A 22,412-nucleotide genomic window follows, 5' to 3' on the forward strand; every position below is an offset into this window, starting at 1 on the left:
AGATGCTCACTCACGTTGCTCGAAGTTGCTGTAAATATTTTGGGAAGCGCTCCCTGTAGATTTCTTCTTTTTCAGCTTTCTCCGGACGAGTGTTAAGTCCCTGCATAAAACGTCTATTTGCGCGTGGTCGGCAATCACTTTCCTTTGGACGGAATCTAATAAAAGCATAAGAAAATTAAAAAAAAAGGGGAAGATTAAATACTGAATTACTCAGACGAATTATCTGTGCCAGTGCAGCAGCTTCACAGCTGAAATATTCGCAGAAAAATGCAGCGTGAAAATACCCTAACACTCATTACAAGTCAGTACTATTTATTTTCAAGTTCAACCATCTCGGTGACTTAATCACATTTGTCATTGTACCCACTAGCTCAGGCTTAATAAGGCCCACTCCACACAGCAGGTGTGTCTCTACAAAGAGGTATCTCCCAAGAAAAGGGAACCATCTTGCTAGCGCAACCTTGTGGAAGTGGTTCCCTATGTGTCAAAGTCCGATTTTGTTTAAAGGGTTTCTGTCACCAGATTTAACCCTATTAAGCTAGCTGACATTGGCGATGTGCTAATGTCAGCTAAACCTAACTAGCCTATTCCTACTTTTATCTATGCCCCTGTTACTCCAGAAATCTAACTTTTATAATATGCTAATTAGCCTCTAGGAGCGGGGGGTGTGGGGGGGGGGGGGGTTGGTGCATTGTTCCTGCTCCTGGAGGCTCCGTTCTCCGCAGGCGCGTTGAGGGAAAGACACTTGAAGGCTGCCAGCTTCTTCACTATGCCTGCGCCGAATTTCACCAGAGCACAGGGCTGGCAGACAGATGAGAGCGCTGCCTGGCCCTGTCAATCAGGACTTGGAGGGAGGCGACAAAGGTGGGAGAACGGAGCTTCCAGGAGCAGGAACAACATCCCCCCCCCCCCCCACACACACACACTCCTAGAGGCTAATTAGCATATTATAAAAGTTAGATTTCTGGCGTAACGGGGGCATAGATAAAAGTAGGAATAGGCTAGTTAGGTTTAGCTGACATTGGCACATCGCTAATGCCAGCTAGCTTAATAGGGTTAAATCTGGTGACAGAAACCCTTTAACAAGCTTTGGAATCTGATAAGGGAAAACACCAATCATGGGGCATTGCCAATAAGGCTCCACACAGGAGAGCCAACATTCTGCCTAAGCTGTTCAAGGCATCACACCCAGCCAGCCAGAATCCTACTCTGTACTGATGAGGGGCAAGTATCCCAAAACAACTGTCTACAGTTGGCTATCTGTCTTGGCCTTTTTCCCTGTCATATTCTAAAGCTTGTTAGAAAGATGGATTTCAACTCACAGGGAGCCACTTCCACAAGATGGCGCTAGCCATGGTTCTCTTTCCCTGGGAGATAGGGAGATACCTCTTTGCATATTATTCTCCCATGGATTGCCAATAAGTCTCCATACCATGCAGCACTGCTAAAAAGGTCTTCATACCACCTGGTCTCTTTAGGGAGAGCCAGGGCTGTTCAGGGTGGCAGTGCCCTTATGGGTACCCCTTTCTGTGGTCTGGGGGGGGGGGGGGGGTGGCAATCTAGTTCCTCGCCCCTCTGCAAACCACTTGGCCTTTCCCTCCGGGTAGAGGCCAGACTTAGACTTTTGGCTCTTGGCCAAAACCTGGGGTGGCAGCCAGGTGGAAGCCAGAGTAAGACTCTTCCAGCTTTGGCTGTGGGATGGCTGCTAGTCCTGTAGCAAAGAGACCGGGAATGGTTTATGGGGGGGGGCCCTCCATGGACAGCAGAACCGAAAGTGCTGCGTTTATATTTTTGTTCAGTGTACATTATGACGAATTTCCCTGAATAAAGGACGTCAGTGTGAACCTTTCATTATCTTAAATATCAGGTTGGTGGTAGTTTAGGGGCTAAAACCTGCCTTCAAATTAACCATTATACAAAAAACATTGTCAACTCATACTTACTTTAATATTTCATATACATCCTCCAAGAGATACTCCTTCACAGGGAATGTTAATCCTGGGATATGCAACATGGGACAGTTGCCTACAGGGAGAAAGGTCATAATTAATTTTACAAGCCATGCATAGATTATGTAAAAAGCGAGACGACATAGGATTAGATTAGACATCATTTATGAATAATCCCAGAAAATAACAGAAACGATGAATCTGTCAGATGGTGGACACAAACGACACTTGTCAGGCACCACCGAGTATATCGACGTGCATCAAGTTTCCGCCATGCGGCCTAAAGCAGATGTCTATGAAGCCTAAAACACTCTAAACAGATCATGTAATTATTATACGCATATGAGCGTTTGTATTTAAACGATCATGACAACTACTAGAGTTATTACCTTGTATGTATTCCAACACTGAAACCTTAGTTTCCTCTCCAGCAGGGATCAGCAACCTCCGGCAACTCCCAGAATTCTCCTTTTACGTTGATGGGTGTTACAAGAACAGGCTATTATGTGCAGATGCTGGAAGTTGCAGTTTCAAGAGTGCTGAATGTTTCTGATCTCTTTATTACAGTATAATTTAAGTAATAATCTGCAGTTTCAAACCATATGCATATTGCATTAAAGGGATTTTCTAAGATCAAAGAAGGGCGTAGAGCAGGGGGCAGTAAACTAGCACAAGGGCTGCCAACAGTCTTCTCCCTGGTGGAAATGTCATTGACCAAGCAAGAAGATTCTGGCTGTTGTCAGGCAAAACTACAAGTTTGATATGATCAGCCAAATTCAGCAGATTGTTTGCCATTGTGATCAAGGACCTTGGAGTCACCATCGTCTGGTGTATAACCAGCCTTAGAATTTTAGTGGTTTGTGACAACGATTGTATTATTTTACACAAACCTGTAACACTATACTAATATAGATAAACAATACCAAGTGTAAGTTAATGGGAAATTTATTAAAAAAAAAAAAAAAAATATCGCGCTTACACGAGTCACTCTATGTGATGCCCACTGTTTCTCAGCTTTTCAAACATAGGTGGAGATTCTGCCTCATTATCTCAAGTCCCATGAGCAAGTTGAACATCTGCACACAGGACAGGATTTACCCAGCACAAAAATGGTAAGTAAAATGGCTGAGCAAAAAAATACATTTGCTTTAGCGCCACCTAGTGTTATGTGTTTGTAGGTGTGTACATAGCCTCCCTGCAGACCCACCCTTTCATAGAATGTGTCAGCAGATAAGAACCATTTGGCCCATCTACTCTGCCCAATATACTAAATACTATGGATAGCCCCTGGCCCTATCTTATATGAAGGATGGCCTTATGCCTATCCCATGCATGCTTAAACTCCTTCACTGTATTTGCAGCTACCACTTCTGCAGGAAGGCTATTCCATGCATCCACTACTCTCTCAGTAAAGTAATACTTCCTGATATTACTTTTAAACCTTTGCCCCTCTAATGTAAAACAATGTCCTCTTGTAGCAGTTTTTCTTCTTTTAAATATTCTCTCCTCTTTTACCTTGTTGATTCCCTTTATGTATTTACAAGTTTCTATCATATCCCCTCTGTCTCGTCTTTCTTCCAAGCTATACATGTTAAGGTCCTTTAATCTTTCCTGGTAAGTTTTATCCTGCAATCCATGTACCAGTTTAGTAGCTCTTCTCTGAACTCTCTCCCAAGTATCAATATCCTTCTCGAGATATGGTCTCCAGTACTGAGCACAATACTCCAAATGAGGTCTCACTAGTGCTCTGTAGAGCGGTATGAGCACCTCCCTCTTTCTACTGGTAATGCCTCTCCCTATACACCCAAGCATTCTGCTAGCATTTCCTGCTGCTCTATGACATTGTCTGCCTACCTTTAAGTCTTCTGAAATAATGATCCCTAAATCCCTTTCCTCAGATACTGAGGTTAGGACTGTATCACTGATTGTATATTCTGCTCTTGGGTTTTTACGTCCCAGGTGCATTATTTTGCACTTATCAACATTAAATTTTAGTTGCCAGATTTTTGACCATTCCTCTAGTTTTCCTAAGTCCTTTTCCATTTGGTGTATCCCTCCAGAAACATCAACCTGTTACAAATCTTTGTGTCATCAGCAAGCAAAAAGACACACCTTACCATCGAGGCCTTCTACAATTTCGCTTATAAAGATATTAAACAATATGGGTCCCAGAACAGATCCCTGAGGTAGCCCACTGGTAACACGACCTTGGTCTGAATATACTCCATTGACTACAACCCTCTGTTGCCTTTCCCTCAGCCACTGCCTAATCCCTTCAACAATATGGGAGTCCAAGCCCAATGACTGCACTTTATTGATAAGCCTTCTATGTGGGACAGTATCAAAAGCCTTACTAAAGTCTAGATAAGCAATGTCTACTGCACCTCCTCCATCTATTATTTTAGTCACCCAATCAAAAAAAAAAATAATCAATAAGATTAGTTTGACATCATCTCCCTGAAGTAAACCCATGCTGTTTTTCATCTTTCAATCCATGGGATTTTAGATGTTCCACAATCCTCTCCTTAAGTATGGTTTCCATTAATTTCCCCACTATTGATGTCAGACAGGGTGGATAAAAATCAATGATTTTTTTTATTTAAATCCGATTTTTTTATTTATTTAAATCCGATTTTTTTATTTATTTAAATCCGATTTTTTTATTTATTTAAATCCGATTTTTTTAATATAAAAATGCTTTTTGCGGAAAATATATTACCATCCAAAGGTTATTTCATTATGAAATAAAGATTACTTTTTTAGTTAAGTAGAATAAGGCTGTATATGTTTAATTTTTTGTTAAATTCCATTAATCCATTCCCAATGTCATGCTCTTCCAGAGGTTTTTGTTAAATTATTGGGCAGTTTCTCTGCCTACAAGATATTATCACAGATGCTTGGTTTAATTTTGGAGTTCTCAAAACTGAATTTATAACATAAAGAGTTGAGAAAAAGATCTTGGGCTACTTTCACACTAGCGCTTGATCGGATCCGTTCTGAACGGATCCGATCATATTAATGCAGACGGAGGCTCCGTTCAGTACGGATCCGTCTGCATTAATAACTTAGAAAAATTTCTAAGTGCGCAAGATGCCTGAGCGGATCCGTTCAGACCTTCAATGTAAAGTCAATGGGGGACGGATCCGCTTGAAGATTGAGCCATATGGTGTCATCTTCAAGCGGATCCGTTCCCATTGACTTACATTGTAAGTCTGAACAGATCCGCTCGCCTCCGCACGGCCAGGCGGACAGCTGAACGCTGCAAGCAGCGTTCAGCTGTCCGCCTGGCCGTGCGGAGGCGAGCGGAGCGGAGGCTGAACGCCGCCAGACTGATGCAGTCTGAGCGGATCCGCTCCATTCAAACTGCATCAGGGCTGGACGGAGGCGTTCGGGTCCGCTCGTGAGCTCCTTCAAACGGACCGACGAACGCTAGTGTGAAAGTAGCCTAAATCCTAACTTCTACAAACCTATAAATACAGACTCAACCCCTTCAGTGCTAAGTTTAAAGTTCAGTGAATAGAATAAAAACATTGTTTGGCGTGGAATAGATCTGCACAAGAAGAAAGTGAAACTAAGTGTGAGGAGGAAAAGGCAAGCAGACAAGGAGTACTACAAAATGAAAGTGAAACTGGCACAGCCACAGACAGACAAGCCTTTGGATCTTTTTGTGTGCATGACCTGAGGTTTATCACATTCTTTCCTTGGAGGAAAAAAACTATAATGGCAGCAGGCCGTAAAAGAGACCCAGTTTGGCAATATTTTAATTTAGTTCCTTTACCCATCGGTAAGGCAGGCATGCGTGCAAAATGCAAACACTGCAACAAACATGGATGTTTAAGCAAATAACATGCTGTAATGTTAGTTTCAGTTGAATAAATCCTATTTAAATTGTTATTATTAAGGTAATGATTATTTTTCTCCTTCCTAAGTACAAAAGAAAAATTGTCCAAATATGAATCTTTATGTAAAAAACTATGATTTAAATCAAGCCTTACTGACTAGTGATTTAAATCGGTTTGATTTAAATCAAATCCACCCTGATGTCAGGCTTACTGGCCTATAGTTGCCCGATTCCTCCCTACTACCTTTCTTGTGAATGGGCACAACATTTGCTAATTTCCAATCTTCTGGGACGATTCCTGTCGCCAGTGACTGGTTAAATAAATCTGTTAATGGTTTTGCTAGTTCACCGCTGAGCTCTTTTAATAGCTTTGGGTGTATCCCTTCAGGCCCCTGTGACTTATTTGTGTTAATTTTAGACAGTTGACTTAGAACCTCTTCCTCTGTAAAGACACATGCATCAAAAGATTCATTAGTCTTCTTTCCTAACTGAGGTCCTTCTCCTTCATTTTCCTTTGTAAAAACTGAACAGAAGTATTCATTGAGGCAGTCAGCTAGTTCTTTATCTTCTTCCATATACCTTCCTTCTTTAGTTTTTAATTTGGTAATTCCTTGTTTTAGTTTCCTTTTTTCCATTTATGTATCTGAAGAATGCCTTATCGCCTTTTTTCCCTGACTGAGCCAATTTCTCTTCTGCCTGTGCTTTAGAAGCTCTTATACCTTGTTTGGCCTCTCTCTGCCTAATCTTATAAATTTGTCTGTCATCCTCGTTTTGTTGTTTTTTATAATTCCTAAATGCTATCTTTTTGTTTTTAATGATTTTGGCCACTTCTGCTGAGTACCACAGTGGTCTCTTCCTTTTTTTGCTTTTACTGACAAGCCTAATGCAGTTTTCTGTTGCCTTCAATAGTGCCACTTTTAAGTAGTCCCATTTCTCCTGGACTCCAATGGACTGGACTTCTAATCTAATTTTAGAAAAGTCAGTTTTTCTAAAATCTAAAACTTTTTTTTTTGTGTGGTGTGACTCAGTCTTTCCTTTCACAGCATGAACTGGATGTCTGACAAACCCAGCCCACTCTGTGCTATAGAGAGTAACTGTGGTCCTCCTGCCAAATTCAGTCAGCCACAAGATTTGGGAACATTCAGCACCAGTGGTAGAATGGTGCTGTCAGCCAGCCCTGCCTGAGGCAGTCACAGACCAATCATCCCAGCCAGAATGAGCTGGCAAGAAGTACAAGCCTTTTATGAGGCAACATGCTACACAGCTTTCCCAGGGTAGGAAATCATACTGTCCGTGTACTACCTGAGATTCAGGCCTTGTGCATGCCGCAACTGACTAATTTAGTTAGCAAAATCAACAAGAATAGGAAATGTTCTATAATTTACACATGGATGCGGATGGCACACAAAGGACATCTTTATGTTGACTGAATTTCTTGCAGACCGATAGAAATGAATGGGTCTGGGTGCAGTCCTCAAAGAAATTGTGGATTGGACGCAAACCTAAAATACGGTTGTGTGCACGAGGCCTCACACGGTAAAAGAAATTTACATAGCAGCTTTATAAGACTTCTCACATGTAACTTACTGTCAGCAGTGGGTGCGCAGCAAGATTACAGACAGGGACGGATTGGAAACAAAAAGTGGTACCATGTTGTAAGCTGGTCCAAATTGAGAGGCGAGGCCAACTCAAGTAGACAGGGTCAGCAATACAATAGTGCAGCACACACTACCGCCCCAGCAGACCCCAATACTGGAAGCTGCGAGGAGAGTTCAGATGTCCCCTGGACATCGGCCCACCAGGAAGTTTCCTTGTAGGGTCTATGGCCAGTCTGCCCCTGATCCCAGAGAAGGTAACTGAAGGTTAGGCAGTGTGTCACCGCAGCAGCCCATCTCCCACCCAGTGTCCCAGCGTTAGCTCATCCGCTCAACCCAAGCAGCGGCACTTCCTGACAGGCGCTTGCCATCAGAGAGCCAATCTTTATTAGCAGACTTCAAACATCACTGGCCCAGATATGCTGATCACATGACTGGGACCAGCGATGTTTGCAGAGAACTAATAAAGATTATACCATGCTCTCTGACAGCAAGCACCTTACAGCGCAGGGCCGAATCAATGCATGTGTCGTCATCAGCACCATTTTTTGTCTTGCGCCTACTACACTCGGACTAAAGGGATTGTCCGGGTTCAGAGATGAACCCGAACATAACCCCTTCTTCACCCAGGCAGCCCCTCTGAGTGGAGCATCAAAGTGCAGGGCAAGGGCTTTTTCAGCAGATCCCATACGTACCGGGTCTCTGCATGGGAATGCTAGGCGGAGGTTTCCGCCTAACAGTGAGCCCGATGACGTGACCGGCACTAATGGGCGAGCTTTAGCGCTGCCCTAGCCTGTAAAACAGCCTACGGCAGCACTAAAGCCCACCCATTAGTGCTGGTATAGCAACTGGGAACACTGCTAGGCGGAATTCTCTGCCTAGCAGTGTAAAAATATAAACAAAACTAGGGGGAGCATGAAAAGCGTATAGGCGTCTATAGAATAAGACGCTATCACGAGGATAAAGGATCATGTTCCACATGTTCTGTACTGTAATAAAGTAAGTCTAGACACTGCAAATCCACAGCAAAATCTGCATGTATTACAAGCAGAGTTTCCCCTATACACTGAAATGGTGACAATCTGTGGTATTTCCACAAAATAACAAGCCTTCTGTGGATGTGATGTAATGAGATCCCTACAAAGGGGGAATTTACACCCCATATTTCCCATCGTTCCACCTGTAGTTTTTGACCATACTAAAATAGTGTCAAGTATGACACAGAGCTTACACAGATGTACAACATGGAGCTCCATGAGCTGTGGTTTGTGTTTAGAAGATTAGAGACTCAGTGTAAGAATGAATGAATCAATACCATGGTCCTACTCTAGATGCTAAGCAGATGGATCTCAAAGAGCGGCAGTACAAGGGAGAACTAACCAAAATACTGAGAAAACTTTGCAGCATTCAGTGTGGCGCTCATTAATATGACCTTCAGATCTGGACGAATCTTCAAAAGATCTTTTACTATTGCCATGAGCATGTCAGATTGCAAATTCCTCTCGTGGACTTCATCTAACACGACATGGCTGACGCTGTTCAACCGCCTGAAAGAAATAAAAGAAAAAAAGAAAAGAAAAAAAAAGGTCTGAGAAATGCTCAGGTGAACAGAGATCATTCACACACAATAAAGAGCACTTACTGATCGGACTGAAGCCACTGCAGGACTACGCCGGTTGTACAGTACAAAATAGATCCTTGTTTCCGTGGCAACTGACTAAAAAAATAATAATTCAAGAAAAAGAAAAGAATTATAAAATATCTGAAAAACACAATCAATGATACAGCAACATAACTATACACAATGTACAAAAGAACATGCCAGTGTTAGAGAGGACAATGCTGTGACTCAGCCTTCACATAAAAGCCATATTATAGGGGTTTTCCCAGAATCAAAACTCATCCCTATACATACGAGAGGGAATAACTGTCCGACTCCACCAATCACAAGTACAGTCCCCTGTCCCCTCACTTAAAGGGGTTATCCAATAGTACAAATACCCCCACAATGCCCGGGTCCTTCCTATAGACAATACTTACCCAGTCCTCAGCACCTGCGTCCCTCCAGATTCGCTGCACGGCCACCGCTGCATTTCCCCTTTGCGCAGATCAAAACATCCGGCGATGGAGGGGGGGGGGGGGAGCAGCCAATAACAGGTTGAGGCAGTGATCAGCTGCCCTAGCGTCACCCGCAATGCTAGGGAGGCAGGTCACCATCGCGGCCTGCTATTCAGTGCTTCCCCCTTGTCATCGGATGTTTTGATCCACGCAAGGGGGAGATTCAGAGGTGGCCGTGTACTATTGAATAACCCTCTTAAACGGAATGTCTGTCAAGCATACGCGCTGCTCTGCTGCTCTAGTCAAAATCTATGGGACTTAAAGGGGTTGTGTCCTCTCAAGCACTGGTGGCATATCGCTAGGTTATGCCACCAGTGTCTGATAGCCGTTATCTCTAAAACGTAGCCCACAATGTAAAGGAGAGAAGACTGCACTCGGCTATTTTCGTCAGTCCCACCGAAATGAACGGAGGGCAGCCATGCACACGCGGCCCACTCTCCTTCACTGTGTGGTCTCCATTTTAGTGATAGGTGCAGCTCCCAGAGGTGGGTCCTGTAGCTATCAGACATTGGTGGCATATCCCAGCAACATGCCACCAATGCTTGAGATGACACAGCCCCTACAAAGAGAGCGCGGTGTCCAGCATGCAACCTCAACCACTGCTCAACTGAACTCTGATGAGTGGGACCCCCGGCAACCAGACAGCAATAAGGGCATGTGCGCACAAAAATTATCCACAGTGAATTTGCAGTTTGAACTGCTATGGGGGGTGCACACAAATTAACCCCTTTTGATGGGGCTGATCCGCATGCAGGTAAATCACATCTTGGTGGAAATTTGAAATCCATGTGGAATGGAAATCAAAATCAGTATTAAAAAAAGCTGAATGTTCAACATAGATAGAAACGATCATTTGGTTGCATGTTCACTGAATACACAATCCTCTAAGTACTGGTTGATGGACGTGGACTTCGCAAAGTCATCAACTGATATCCACATATTAACCCTCGAGAGCTTGCTTTTTTTTGGCATAAAATATTACTTCTATAACTCTGGAATCTACCATATCATGATCTCAATTACTGTGCATCTCTACAGGACAATGACAGGGCTAGCCTGTTCTATGGTTTACAAAAGCAACATACCATTCAAGACGTATTTGGTAGCCAGTGCTGCATCCCCTGCCACAGGGCTCAGCTCGCTCTGCAGCCACACGTTCTGCTACCTAGAAGGAAAAAAGTATGATGGGTTATAATTAACTAATCACAATTAAAGGGACTTACCAGATTCTTCACAAGGAGAAGTGAGCCTCTGTGATCATGGCATGGCAGCTGCTGTGGTGCTGTGCCTGTGGGCACTGTGTTGTGGCAGTCTCCATGTGGTGCCGCACCCCACAGTACACAGAGCATTGTATAACACATGGATGTGCAGTTCAGGTCCAGGCAGTGACCACAGAAAGGAGTGGAGCTCGGGTGCAACAAGAGCAATGGTGAGGCCCTCATTGCATATTAATAAAATAAATAAAACCACAACTCGACAGTGTTTTTCACATTCTTTTCAAATGCATGTATAACAGCACCATATACATACAGAAAACTATGACTAGAGTATATACAAGCATGGTAAAAAAAAAAAAGCTGTGGATTCTGTAGCAACAGCGGTTCCATCTTACCGAAATTGCGCTGATTCTTCGGGGCTGTGTACACACAATGTGACAAGCAGAGCCTTTTCCTCTGTTAATAAAATCGTCCAGAATAAACTGAGTTACTTGCGTGGTCTTCCCACATCCGGTCTCTCCGCTAATAACTGTCACTCGATTGGCATGTACTATTTTAATGATCTCCTGAAATATAATTATAAAAACAATGAGTATAAGGCTTCTCCCTGTATTACAGAACTGGATAGATCCATAGTAGACTGTTATTGGCCCATAATTTACCGCCACGTACCATTGACAGGTTGCCTCAAGAATCATACAGAATGGTGGCATTCTCCAACACAGTGTTAGGGTCCATTCACACGTCCGCAATTTCGTTCCGCAAAATCGGACACATTCATTTCTATGGGGCAGCACGATGTGCTGCTCGGACACGGAATTGCGGACTCGCACTTCCGGTGAGCAATTCCGTTCACAACAAAAATAGAACATATCCTATTCTTGTCCGCAATTGCAGACAAGAATAGGCATATTCTATTAGTGCAGGCAATGTGCGGTCTACAAAATGCGGAACGCACATTGCCACTGTCAGTGTTTTGCGGATCTGTGGATCCGCAAAAGACGTTGCGGATGTGTGAATGGACCCTTAAGCTGAGTGATGTCTGTCACACATTACACGACACGAATACCCTGCCCTGTTCTTTCTGTGCACCATGACCAGTTTTTAAGGACAAAACTTTGTCTTTAGGTTTCCATCGGGGGTATACACAAGCATCATAACCAAAAAGATGCAATAAAGAACACTTGAAATTCAAGATTTTTTTTATATAAACCCCCCTATGTAAATGAAAAAAAAAAAATCCTAAAAAGGCGAAAAAGGACTTGTGATACTTGTAATTATTTTCAAAAATGTATTCTTTTAAGAACACATAGGGTACAAGAATTAAATTATGTATAATGATCCGACAGTGAACATCTCAGGCTACTCTCCATTTCAACTAAATCTGGTTAAAGTTTTCTAAAATATAATTTAGCCAGAAAATATTTTCATCAGTAGGGGTAATGCCTCATGCATACCACCGTTGTGTGTTTTGCGGTCTGCAAATTGCGGATCCACAAAACACGGATGCCAATTTGCAGAACTGTGCAGACAGCCATTAATATAACTGCCTATTCTTGTCTGCAAAACGGACAAGAATAGGACAGGTTATATTTTTTTTGTGGACCACGGAACGGAGTAACAGATGCAGACAGCACATGGAATGCTGTCCGCATCTTTTGTGGCTCGGATGCGGACCCAAACAAAGGTCGTGTGCATGAGGCCTAAAGGTGCTGAAACCTCCACCAATCGCTAAAACAAAGTAAGCTACCCCTTTAATTTTCGGCTCTGCTTGGCTCTCCAAAATGGAGAAGAGGTCAGATTTAATAGAAGTCCACGACCGTCTGTGAACCCGTAGTCCTCTTGCTCCACTTTCCAAACAGAAGCTGGGCGTTTCTGCCACACTCACTGAGGGTCTCACATACCACCACCGATAAAAGGTTCTGATGCGTCAGAAGATTGTAAAAGATTTTATCTAACGGTTAGGGAAAAGTAACAATGATCCATTATTGTTTTTTCCTTACCTCTTTCATTTTGTATGAAGGTAACTTTTGACGAAATACCTGGTAAAAAAACAAAACAAAACAAAACTGAGAGAACTTCACTAAGTCATGGATTGAACATGCTGACTAACTTTGATGTGATCGTCAGTTTACAAGAAGCTAATTCCAAAGTGACAACCCCTATGGCGGTAATCCCTGCGGTCAATATTGAATGGCCAAAGAAAGTGAACGGAAAATCTGAGTTTAGACTTAGGCCTCTTTCAGACGGGTGTTGTGGAAAAAGGTGCGAGTGCATTGCGGGAACACGTGCATTTATTCTGCGCGAGTGCAAAACATTGTAATGCGTTAGAAAAATCGTGCATGTTTGGTACCCAAACCCGAACTTCTTCACAGAAGTTCAGGCTTGGGATCAGTGTTCTGTAGATTGTATCATTTTCCCTTATAACATGGTTATAGGGAAATAGCATTCTGAATACAGAATGCATAGTACAATAGCGCTGGAGGGGTTAGAAAAAAATAAAAAATAATTTAACTCACCTTAATCCACTTGATTGCGTAGCCGGCATCTCTTCTGTCTGTCTTCTGTGCTGTGTGCAGCAACAGGACCTGTGGTGACGTCACTCCGGTCATCACATGATCCATCACCATGGTAAAAGATCATGTGATGACCAGAGTGATGTCACCACAGGTCCTGTTGCTGCACACAGCACAGAAGACAGACAGAAGAGATGCCGGCTAGGGATCGACCGATATAGATTTTTTAGGGCCGATACCGATAATTTGTGAACTTTCAGGCCGATAGCCGATAATTTATACCGATATTCTGGGAATTTTCTTTTTTGAAAAATAAAATAAAAATTCCCACAAATCTGCTGAAAATTAATGTTTATTGTTAATGTGTATTTTTTTTTGTTGTAAATCTTTCTTTTTCATTTATATTTAATATTTTGGTGTTTTTATTTATATTTTTGTAACTTTTTTTTTAAACTAACTTTTAGCCCCCTTAGGGACTAGAACCCTTGTCAGGGTGAATAGGAGCTCACACTGTCCCTGCTGCTGTGTGCTTTGTGCACACAGCAGCATGGAGCTTATCATGGCAGCCAGGGCTTCAATAGCGTCCTGGCTGCCATGGTAACCGATCGGAGCCCCAGCATTACACTGCTGGGGCTCCGATCGGAGGAGCAGGGGAGAGGGGATCCTGTGGGGGGGGGGGCGCACTGCGACTGGGGTGGGGGGGCCCTATGCGCCACCACTGCTTAATACTGGGGGGGTGGGGGGGCGCACTGCGCCACCAATGCTTAATACTGGGGGGGCTTGGGGGGGGGGGGGGGAGGCGCACTGCGCCACCAATGCTTAATACTGGGGGGGAGGGGGGGCGCACTGCGCCACCAATGTCTAATACTGGGGGGCTTGGGGGGGGGGGGGCACTGCGCCACCAATGTCTAATACTGGGGGGCGCACTGCGCCACCAATGAAGCTTAATCTCTTATTTATTCATATACAGGAGGCGGGAGCTGCAGGATCACATAGCCGGCTCCCGACCTCTATGAGCAGTAGCTGCGATCCGCGGCACCTGAGGAGTTAACTACCGCAGATCGCAGCTACAGCTCATAGAGGTCGGGAGCCGGCTATGTGATCCTGCAGCTCCCGCCTCCTGTATATGAATAAATGAGAGATTAAGCTTCATTGGTGGCGCAGTGGCCATAGCTCCTCCCCTCCTCTTGTCCCCTGTCCTTTCATTTGCGGCAGCAGCAGCAGCACAGGGGGAGGAGACGCTGCTTCCTTCTCCCCTGTGCTGCTAAGGGGAACACGGAGAGCGCTGACAGCAGCGCGATCTGTGTTCCCCATACACTATCGGAATATCGGCAAAATAAATGCCGATACCGATAGCGTTCAAAATCCTGAATATCGGCCGATAATATCGGTAAATCCGATAATCGGTCGATCCCTAATGCCGGCTACGCGATCAAGTGGATTAAGGCGAGTTAAATTATTTAATTTTTAACCCCTCCAGCGCTATTTTACTATGCATTCTGTATTCAGAATGCTATTATTTTCCCTTATAACCATGTTATAAGGGAAAATAATAATGATCGGGTCTCCATCCCGATCGTCTCCTAGCAACCGTGCGTGAAAATCGCACCGCATCCGCACTTGCTTGCGGATGCTTTCGATTTTCACACAACCCCATTCATTTCTATGGGGCCTGCGTTACGTGAAAAACGCACAAAATAGAGCATGCTGCGATTTTCACGCAACGCACAAGTGATGCGTGAAAATCACCGCTCATGTGAAAAGCCCCATAGAAATTAATGGGTCGGTATTCAGTTCAACTCACGCATTGCATCCGCGCGGAATACTCGCCTGTGTGAAAGGGGCCTTAGACTCAAAATTAAAGAGGATGCATCACTTCAGCACATAACTTTCTCGACATGATAAATGCCAAGACAAGACACTTACTAATGCATTGTTATTATCCATATTGCCGCCTTTGCTGGCTTTTTTTTTTTTTATCACATTACACATTGCTCGTTTCCATAGTTACAACCACCCTACAGTCCATCAGCGGTGGTCGTGCTTGCACACTATAGGAAAAAGCACCGGCCTATGTGCACTCCCACAGTCCTGGCCACAAGAGAGGCTGGCAATTTTTCCTATAGTGTGCAAGATCGGCCACCGCTAATGGATTGCAGGGTGGTCGTATCCATGGAAACGAGCAGTGTATAATGTGATGGGAAAAATGAATCCAGCCAGAAAAGGAATCAATATGGGCAATCACAATACATTAGTAAGTGGCTTGTATTAACTTTACCTACATGATAAATGTCCTTTGCTGAAGTGAGACAGTCGCTGGGGACCTCACTGATCATGAGAACAGGAGTCCTGTGTTCCCTGTTCCTCCTCACTACAGGACAGAGTCCACAACTCAGTGAGCATGCTCGCCTCCTAATCATAACTGGAGAGAGGGTGCAATTAATTTTGTGATCAGTGGGACCACCCCGGTGATAAATAAGTTCTAAGAAAATCCCTTTAACAGATCAAAACCAAACCGGCACCTGCATTTCACGGTATCTACTATCGGCCATTTTATACTGTAGATCTTCTTTAAGGCTTCGATCCAAGGCTGCATTAACTCTGTTCTCTCCATAACAGGACGCAGCAAGTTTCTCCTGCTCCTTCTCCTGCTCCTGCTCCTTCTCCTCCTCCTCCTCCTCATCATCCCAGGTATCTTTCACGTCATCTTCTGCAAATGCGATGTCAGGGGCGGCACTATTTCTGTTGTGAACAATTACCCAATGAAAAACAGGATGTCCGCTAGCACATATACATGTACATCTACACATGGCATTACAGCTTACATGATACATGTGAACTGCATTCTGAACAGGCTCAGGCTGGCAGCATCCCCTGACCATACTGTCTTTTGCCTGTAACTGATCTGAGGGATCATTACAACATTGAGTTGCACGTTTTGACCCAACAAGATCTACAAATGCTGCTTGACAGCCTCACATCAGTTTCATATCCATCAAAAGCTTAATATTGCATATAACCAAAGCTTCTTAGGGGTTGTCTCAGCATAGACACTGGTGGCATATCTCTAGAATATGGCCGGATGTCTTATTCACAAGAATCTGACCACTAAGGCCTCTTTCACACGGACGAGTTTTCCACGCGGGTGGAACGCGTGAGGTGAACACATTGCAACCGCACTGAATCCGGACCCATTCACTTCTATGGGGCTGTGCACATAAGCGGTGATTTTCACGCATCACTTGTGCGTTGCGTGAAAAATCGCAGCATGCTCTATATTGTGCATTTTTCGCGCAACGCAGGCCCATAGAAGTGAATGGGGCTGCGGGAAAATCGCAAGCATCCTCAAGCAAGTGCGGATGTGGTGCGATTTTCACGCATGGTTACTAGGAGACGATCCGGATGCGGACCCGATCTTTATTAATTTCCCTTATAACATGGTTATAAGGGAAAATAATAGCATTCTTAATGCAGAATGCTAAGTAAATTAGGGATAGAGAGGTTAAAAAAATTAAATAAAGAAATAATTAAACTCACCTCACCCACTTGTTCGCTCTGCCCGGCTTCTCTTGTTTCTTCTTCGAGGACCTAGGAGGAAAAGGACATTTGGTGACGTCATGATCAATCACCATGTTAATGTGCTATGTGGCGGACCATGTGATGAGCACAGTGACGTCACCAAAGGTCGTTTTCCTCCTAGGTCCTCAAAAGAAGAAGAGAAGAGAAGCCGGGCAGCACGAACAAGTGGATAAGGTGAGTTTAAATTTATTTTGCATTCTGTATTAAGAATGCTATTATTTTCCCTTATAACCATGGTATAAGGGGAAATAATAAAATCGGGTCTGGGTACCAAACATGCATTAAAATGCTTTGCACTCGCACAGAAAAATCACGCATTTTCCCGTGACGCACCCGCATCCTATCCAGCTCTCACACGCGACGCCCGTGTAAAGAGGCCTAACAAGTAAAGAGGCCTGCCGAGGTAAGAGCACCACTACGGAAGCCAGTTTACTCCATCATTGATGGCTACCAATGTCAATACTGAGACAAGCGGATCTGTCCTCTGTTCTGTGATATCATACAGGGGCAGGGCCATTGTTCAATAATGCCATTGCCAATGTCTTAAAGCAGCATTCAAACAATGCACTGGACACGTACAGTTTTAAAGAAAAAGTATGTGAACCCTTTGGAATGATATGGATTTCTGCACAAATTGGTCATAAAATGTGATCTGATCTTCATCTAAGTCACAACAATAGACAATCACAGTCTGCTTAAACTAATAACACACAAAGAATTAAATGTTACCATGTTTTTATTGAACACACCATGTAAACATTCACAGTGCAGGTGGAAAATGTATGTGAACCCCTAGACTAATGACATCTCCAAGAGCTAATTGGAGTGAGGTGTCAGCCAACTGGAGTCCAATCAATGAGATGAGATTGGAGGTGTTGGTTACAGCTGCCCTGCAATATAAAAAACACACACCAGTTCTGGGTTTGCTTTTCACTAGAAACATTGCCTGATGTGAATGATGCCTCGCACAAAGAGCTCTCAGAAGACCTACGATTAAGAATTGTTGACTTGCATAAAGCTGGAAAGGGTTATAAAAGTATCTCCAAAAGCCTTGCGGTTCATCAGTCCACGGTAAGACAAATTCTCTATAAATGGAGAAAGTTCAGCACTGCTGCTACTCTCCCTAGGAGTGGCCGTCCTATAAAGATGACTGCAAGAGCACAGCGCAGACTGCACAATGAGGTGAAGAAGAATCCTAGAGTGTCAGCTAAAGACTTACAAAAGTCTCTGGCATATGCTAACATCCCTGTTAGCGAATCTACGATACGTAAAACACTAAACAAGAATGGATTTCATGGGAGGATACCACAGAGGAAGCCACTGCTGTCCAAAAAAAACATTGCTGCACATTTACAGTTTGCACAAGAGCACCTGGATGTTCCACAGCAGTACTGGCAAAATATTCTGTGGACAGATGAAACCAAAGTTGAGTTGTTTGGAAGAAACACACAAAACTATGTGTGGAGAAAAAGAGGCACAGCACACCAACATCAAAACCTCATCCCAACTGTGAAGTATGGTGTTGGGGGCATCATGGTTTGGGGCTGCTTTGCTGCGTCAGGGCCTGGATGGATTGCTATCGAAGGAAAAGTGAATTCCCAAGTTTATCAAGACATTTTGCAGGAGAACTTAAGGCCATCTGTCCACCAGCTGAAGCTCAACAGAAGATGGGTGTTGCAACAGGACAAGTAAATCGACAAGAGAATGGCTTAAACAGAAGACAATACGCCTTCTGGAGTGGCCCAGTCAGAGTCCTGACCTCAACCCGATTGAGATGCTGTGGCATGACCTCAAGAAAGCGATTCACAGCAGACATCCCAAGAATATTGCTGAACTGAAACAGTTCTGTAAAGAGGAATGGTCAAGAATTACTCCTGACCGTTGTGCACGTCTGATCTGCAACTACAGGAAACGTTTGGTTGAAGTTATTGCTGCCAAAGAAGGTTCAACCAGTTATTAAATCCAGGGGTTCACATACTTTTCCACCTGCACTGTGAATGTTTACATGGTGTGTTCAATAAAAACATGGTAACATTTAATTCTGTGTGTGTTATTAGTTTAGGCAGACTGTGATTGTCTATTGTTGTGACTTAGATGAAGATAAGATCACATGTTATGACCAATTTGTGCAGAAATCCATATAATTCCAAAGGGTTCACATACTTTTTCTTGCAACTGTAGTTTAGGAGTCTGGTATGATCCTGAGGAAAGTGTTCTCCCCGTCTGCCCAATAGTGACTGCCGTGTATGCAAATATATAGCAGCCAGCCGGAAAAGACTAATCAGCGGAGGCAGGAGAACATCAGACTCATAACGATCACTCCTAGAAACCCAAATGACACAATATCTTCTTGTGCCATCAGGAGAGCAGACCTGTCCACATACTGCACGGTCCGATGACAGATCCGCTCCTGAAAAGTCTGTACTTGTATTCTCTGGGAATTAACAAGAAACGCACAAATGAATTGACAACTTGTTATCAAACGGATGCTGACTTTGAATGGAGGGCAGGGCACATCCTTGTCCACTCCAGTCAGACAGGGGGCATCAGATTTCTGTACCTAAAACTGAAAGCCACAGAATCCAACCAATAAAAATGTCTGACATGTCTTGATGACCATATGAAATATATGCACAGTATTTGGAGCATGGAGAGAAACCCCATGCCTGGATGTAACAGACCCTCCAAATACTGCAGGGTATTATTCATGAGCAGAGCTCCATCATGATGACGGGACGAGCGGAGGCGCACAGCCATATGAGGGACACAGGTGCCATTAATAACAAGAGTACCTTTCATTTTCGGTTGCCCACCACGACTCCTCCGAAGACGGCTCCTGCTTGACATCTTTGCTTTGCGCTTGCACACAGTTCAGAAGATGCGCGATATGCTGTTCTCTGGATTCATCCATCTGGACCACAGCTCTCTACAGATAACAGAAAGACCCAGAGATTCATGCATCAAATATTCCACAATTTCAGTCAAGGAGAATTGACTTTGCCTTGAATGTAAAAATGGCACCACCACTGGACCCCATATTCTTATCCTGTAGTAACCCTTTTATAACACAAGTAAAGTCCTTCTCATATCTCTACCACTCCTTCCCATCTGCTGCGCAGGGAACTGAGCCACATTCACCTGAAGGAAGTTGTGGTGCCATTTACTGCACGGCGGGTGTGAGGGAGCGCTGCTTGCTTCAGGATCAGTGGGTGTCCTAGAAGTCACAAAACCATGGCATTTTCCTAGAGTTAACTTGTCCAACTGAAGATGGATGGCGGTGATGTGAGCGATATGGAATTCTAAGACAAAGAACATCTGTTGCTCGTGGTGGGAGCAATTCTGACTTCTGGGTGGGAGCATCTATAAGCTATACATTAGCTATTTGAAGAGGTTACAGCACTAAGCTGAATGCAATCGTCTCTTCCTCAGCCTGTGACAGGTGTCCCATGGGGAGGGGGGGGGTGACGAGGACAGGTGTCCCATGGGGGGGGTGACGAGGACAGGTGTCCCATGGGGGGGGGGGTGACGAGGACAGGTGTCCCATGGGGGGGGGGGTGACGAGGACAGGTGTCCCACGGGGAGGGGGGGGATGACGAGGACAGGTGTCCCACGGGGAGGGGGGGGGATGACGAGGACAGGTGTCCCATGGGGGGGGTGTGACCAGGACAGGTGTCCCATGGGGGGGGGGGTGACGAGGACAGGTGTGACAGATGCTGAACACAGGGCACATGACAGGCTTACCTCCAACCTTTCCCTATCTTTCCTCTTCGGGCCCTGCCTCCGTGCATACCACATTCCTATTTCCCGGCCTCTCAGGTGCGGCGGTGGTCTTTCTCTCACAACTTCGCCTGCCTCCATGGAAGAGCCCCCATCGTGGGAGGATGAGGAGGATCCTCGCCCTCTTCCCCCACGACCCCGGCCCCATCCTTTCCGATGCTCGTAACTCATGCCTCTGGATGATGGCGCAGAAGAAAAAAAAACTACCGGGACCACCTTAGCCAAACCGGCACAGCTGCACGAGACTCGAACCAGCCGAAAATTGGTCCAGTCAGGCCACCGTACGGAGTGGAAACGCGCGTGCGCCCACAGGGTTGATGCGAGCATGGAGTTGCTAGAAGGAGATGTGACGTCAGGGGTCACGTGACTCAATGTTATATAGGAAGATCGCCTTCTTCCAGCAGAACAGTGGGAGTTTGTGCCCGGTTCTTGGGCTGGTCACGGTTGGTTCAGCTGATAGGACTGTGCGAGAAAGGGAGTTCGGGGGTAGGGATGGTGCGGGAACAATGAGCATCATTTGGGGAGAAATGTTTTCTTTTGGGGTGCAAGAAGTGAAGGGAGGGAAAGCAGACGGGAGACCGTGGGTGGTCGTAGAATGTAGTATGCTGGGGTGTCACTCTGCTGCAAGTTTCACACTTGCAGCAGAGTGATCCGGCAAGCAGTTCCATCGCCGGAACTGCCTGCCGGATCCGTCAAAATGTATGCAAACTGATGGCATTTGTAAGGCTACTTTCACACTTGCGGCAGAGTAATCCGGCAAAACTGATCAGGATCCTGATCAAAATGCATTGAAATGCCGGATCCGTCTTTCCTGTGTCATCCGGAAAAACTGATCCAGCATTTATTTTTTTTCACCTTTTTTTCAGTCTGCGCATGCACAGACCGGAAGGACGGATTCGGCATTCCGGTATTATGAATGCCAGATCCGGCAATAATACATTCTTGTGGAAAAAATGCCGGCAAGTGTTCATTTTTTGGGGCCGGAGATAAAACCGTAGCATGCTGCGGTATTATCTCCGTCCTGAACATTCAAAAAGACTGAACTGAAGACATCCCGATGCATCCTGAACGGATTGCTCTCCATTCAGAATGCATGGGGATAAAACTGATCAGTTCTTTTCCGGTATAGAGCCCCTAGGACAGAACTCTATGCTGGAAAAGAAAAACGCAATTGGGAAAGTACCCTTACTTGCACATGGTGGGGATGATAGCATTCTCTGTGTTATGGCGCTTTCACATGACCGCAATGTGTTTTGCAGTCTGAAAATTACAGATCTGCAAAACACGGATGCTGGCAGTATGCTTTCCCGGAACAGGCAACCTATTATAGAAATGCCTATTTTTGTCCACAGTCTATATATTTTTTGCGGGACCGCAGAACGAAACAACGGATGCGGACAGCCCCATTGAAATGAATGGGTGTGCACCTGTTCCGCAAAATTGCGTAACGGATGCATAACCATTCTTACGGTCATGTGAATGAGCCCTAAGTGTGTATACATAGATAGCTTTCAATCACTGATAACTGTACATAGGGGAGGTGTTATCAGTGACTGATGGCATTCTCTGTGTAAGCTTGTATACGGCTATAGCTGTCCGTCACTGATAGTTATACACAGGGGACGTGTTATCAGTGATTTACAGCATTTACTATATAAGTGTGTATACATAGCCTACACAGGAGAGGTGTTATCAGTGATTGATAGCATTCTCCGTGTAAGTGTGTATGCATAGATAGCTGTCAGTCACTGATAGTTGTACACAGAGGAGGTGTTAGCAGAGACTGATAGTATTCTCTGTGTAAGTGTGTATTCAGAGAT

At 44.6% G+C, this 22,412-nt stretch overlaps 1 protein-coding gene across 2 annotated transcripts in view; it reads right to left on the reverse strand.

The window, feature by feature from the left end:
- Positions 1-20,862, reverse strand: part of DHX36 (DEAH-box helicase 36) — a 92,639-nt gene extending 71,777 nt beyond the window's left edge. Inside the window, exons 1-11 of one of the 2 annotated variants that reach the window (XM_044291037.1) lie at positions 20,557-20,862; positions 19,608-19,741; positions 16,774-16,824; positions 15,759-15,978; positions 12,724-12,762; positions 11,116-11,286; positions 10,589-10,668; positions 9,028-9,102; positions 8,766-8,932; positions 1,944-2,025; positions 15-155 (exon numbers count right to left, since the gene is read on the reverse strand). In XM_044291037.1, the coding sequence (XP_044146972.1) occupies positions 15-155; positions 1,944-2,025; positions 8,766-8,932; positions 9,028-9,102; positions 10,589-10,668; positions 11,116-11,286; positions 12,724-12,762; positions 15,759-15,978; positions 16,774-16,824; positions 19,608-19,741; positions 20,557-20,763 (1,367 nt within the window). In that variant the 5' untranslated portion in view covers positions 20,764-20,862. The remainder of the gene's footprint in view (positions 1-14; positions 156-1,943; positions 2,026-8,765; positions 8,933-9,027; positions 9,103-10,588; positions 10,669-11,115; positions 11,287-12,723; positions 12,763-15,758; positions 15,979-16,773; positions 16,825-19,607; positions 19,742-20,556) is intronic. The other variant, XM_044291038.1, reaches the window with a different exon arrangement.
- Positions 20,863-22,412: the final 1,550 nt, after the last annotated feature.

This window comes from Bufo gargarizans, chromosome 4 (assembly GCF_014858855.1).
Source record: "Bufo gargarizans isolate SCDJY-AF-19 chromosome 4, ASM1485885v1, whole genome shotgun sequence".
NCBI lineage: Eukaryota > Metazoa > Chordata > Amphibia > Anura > Bufonidae > Bufo > Bufo gargarizans.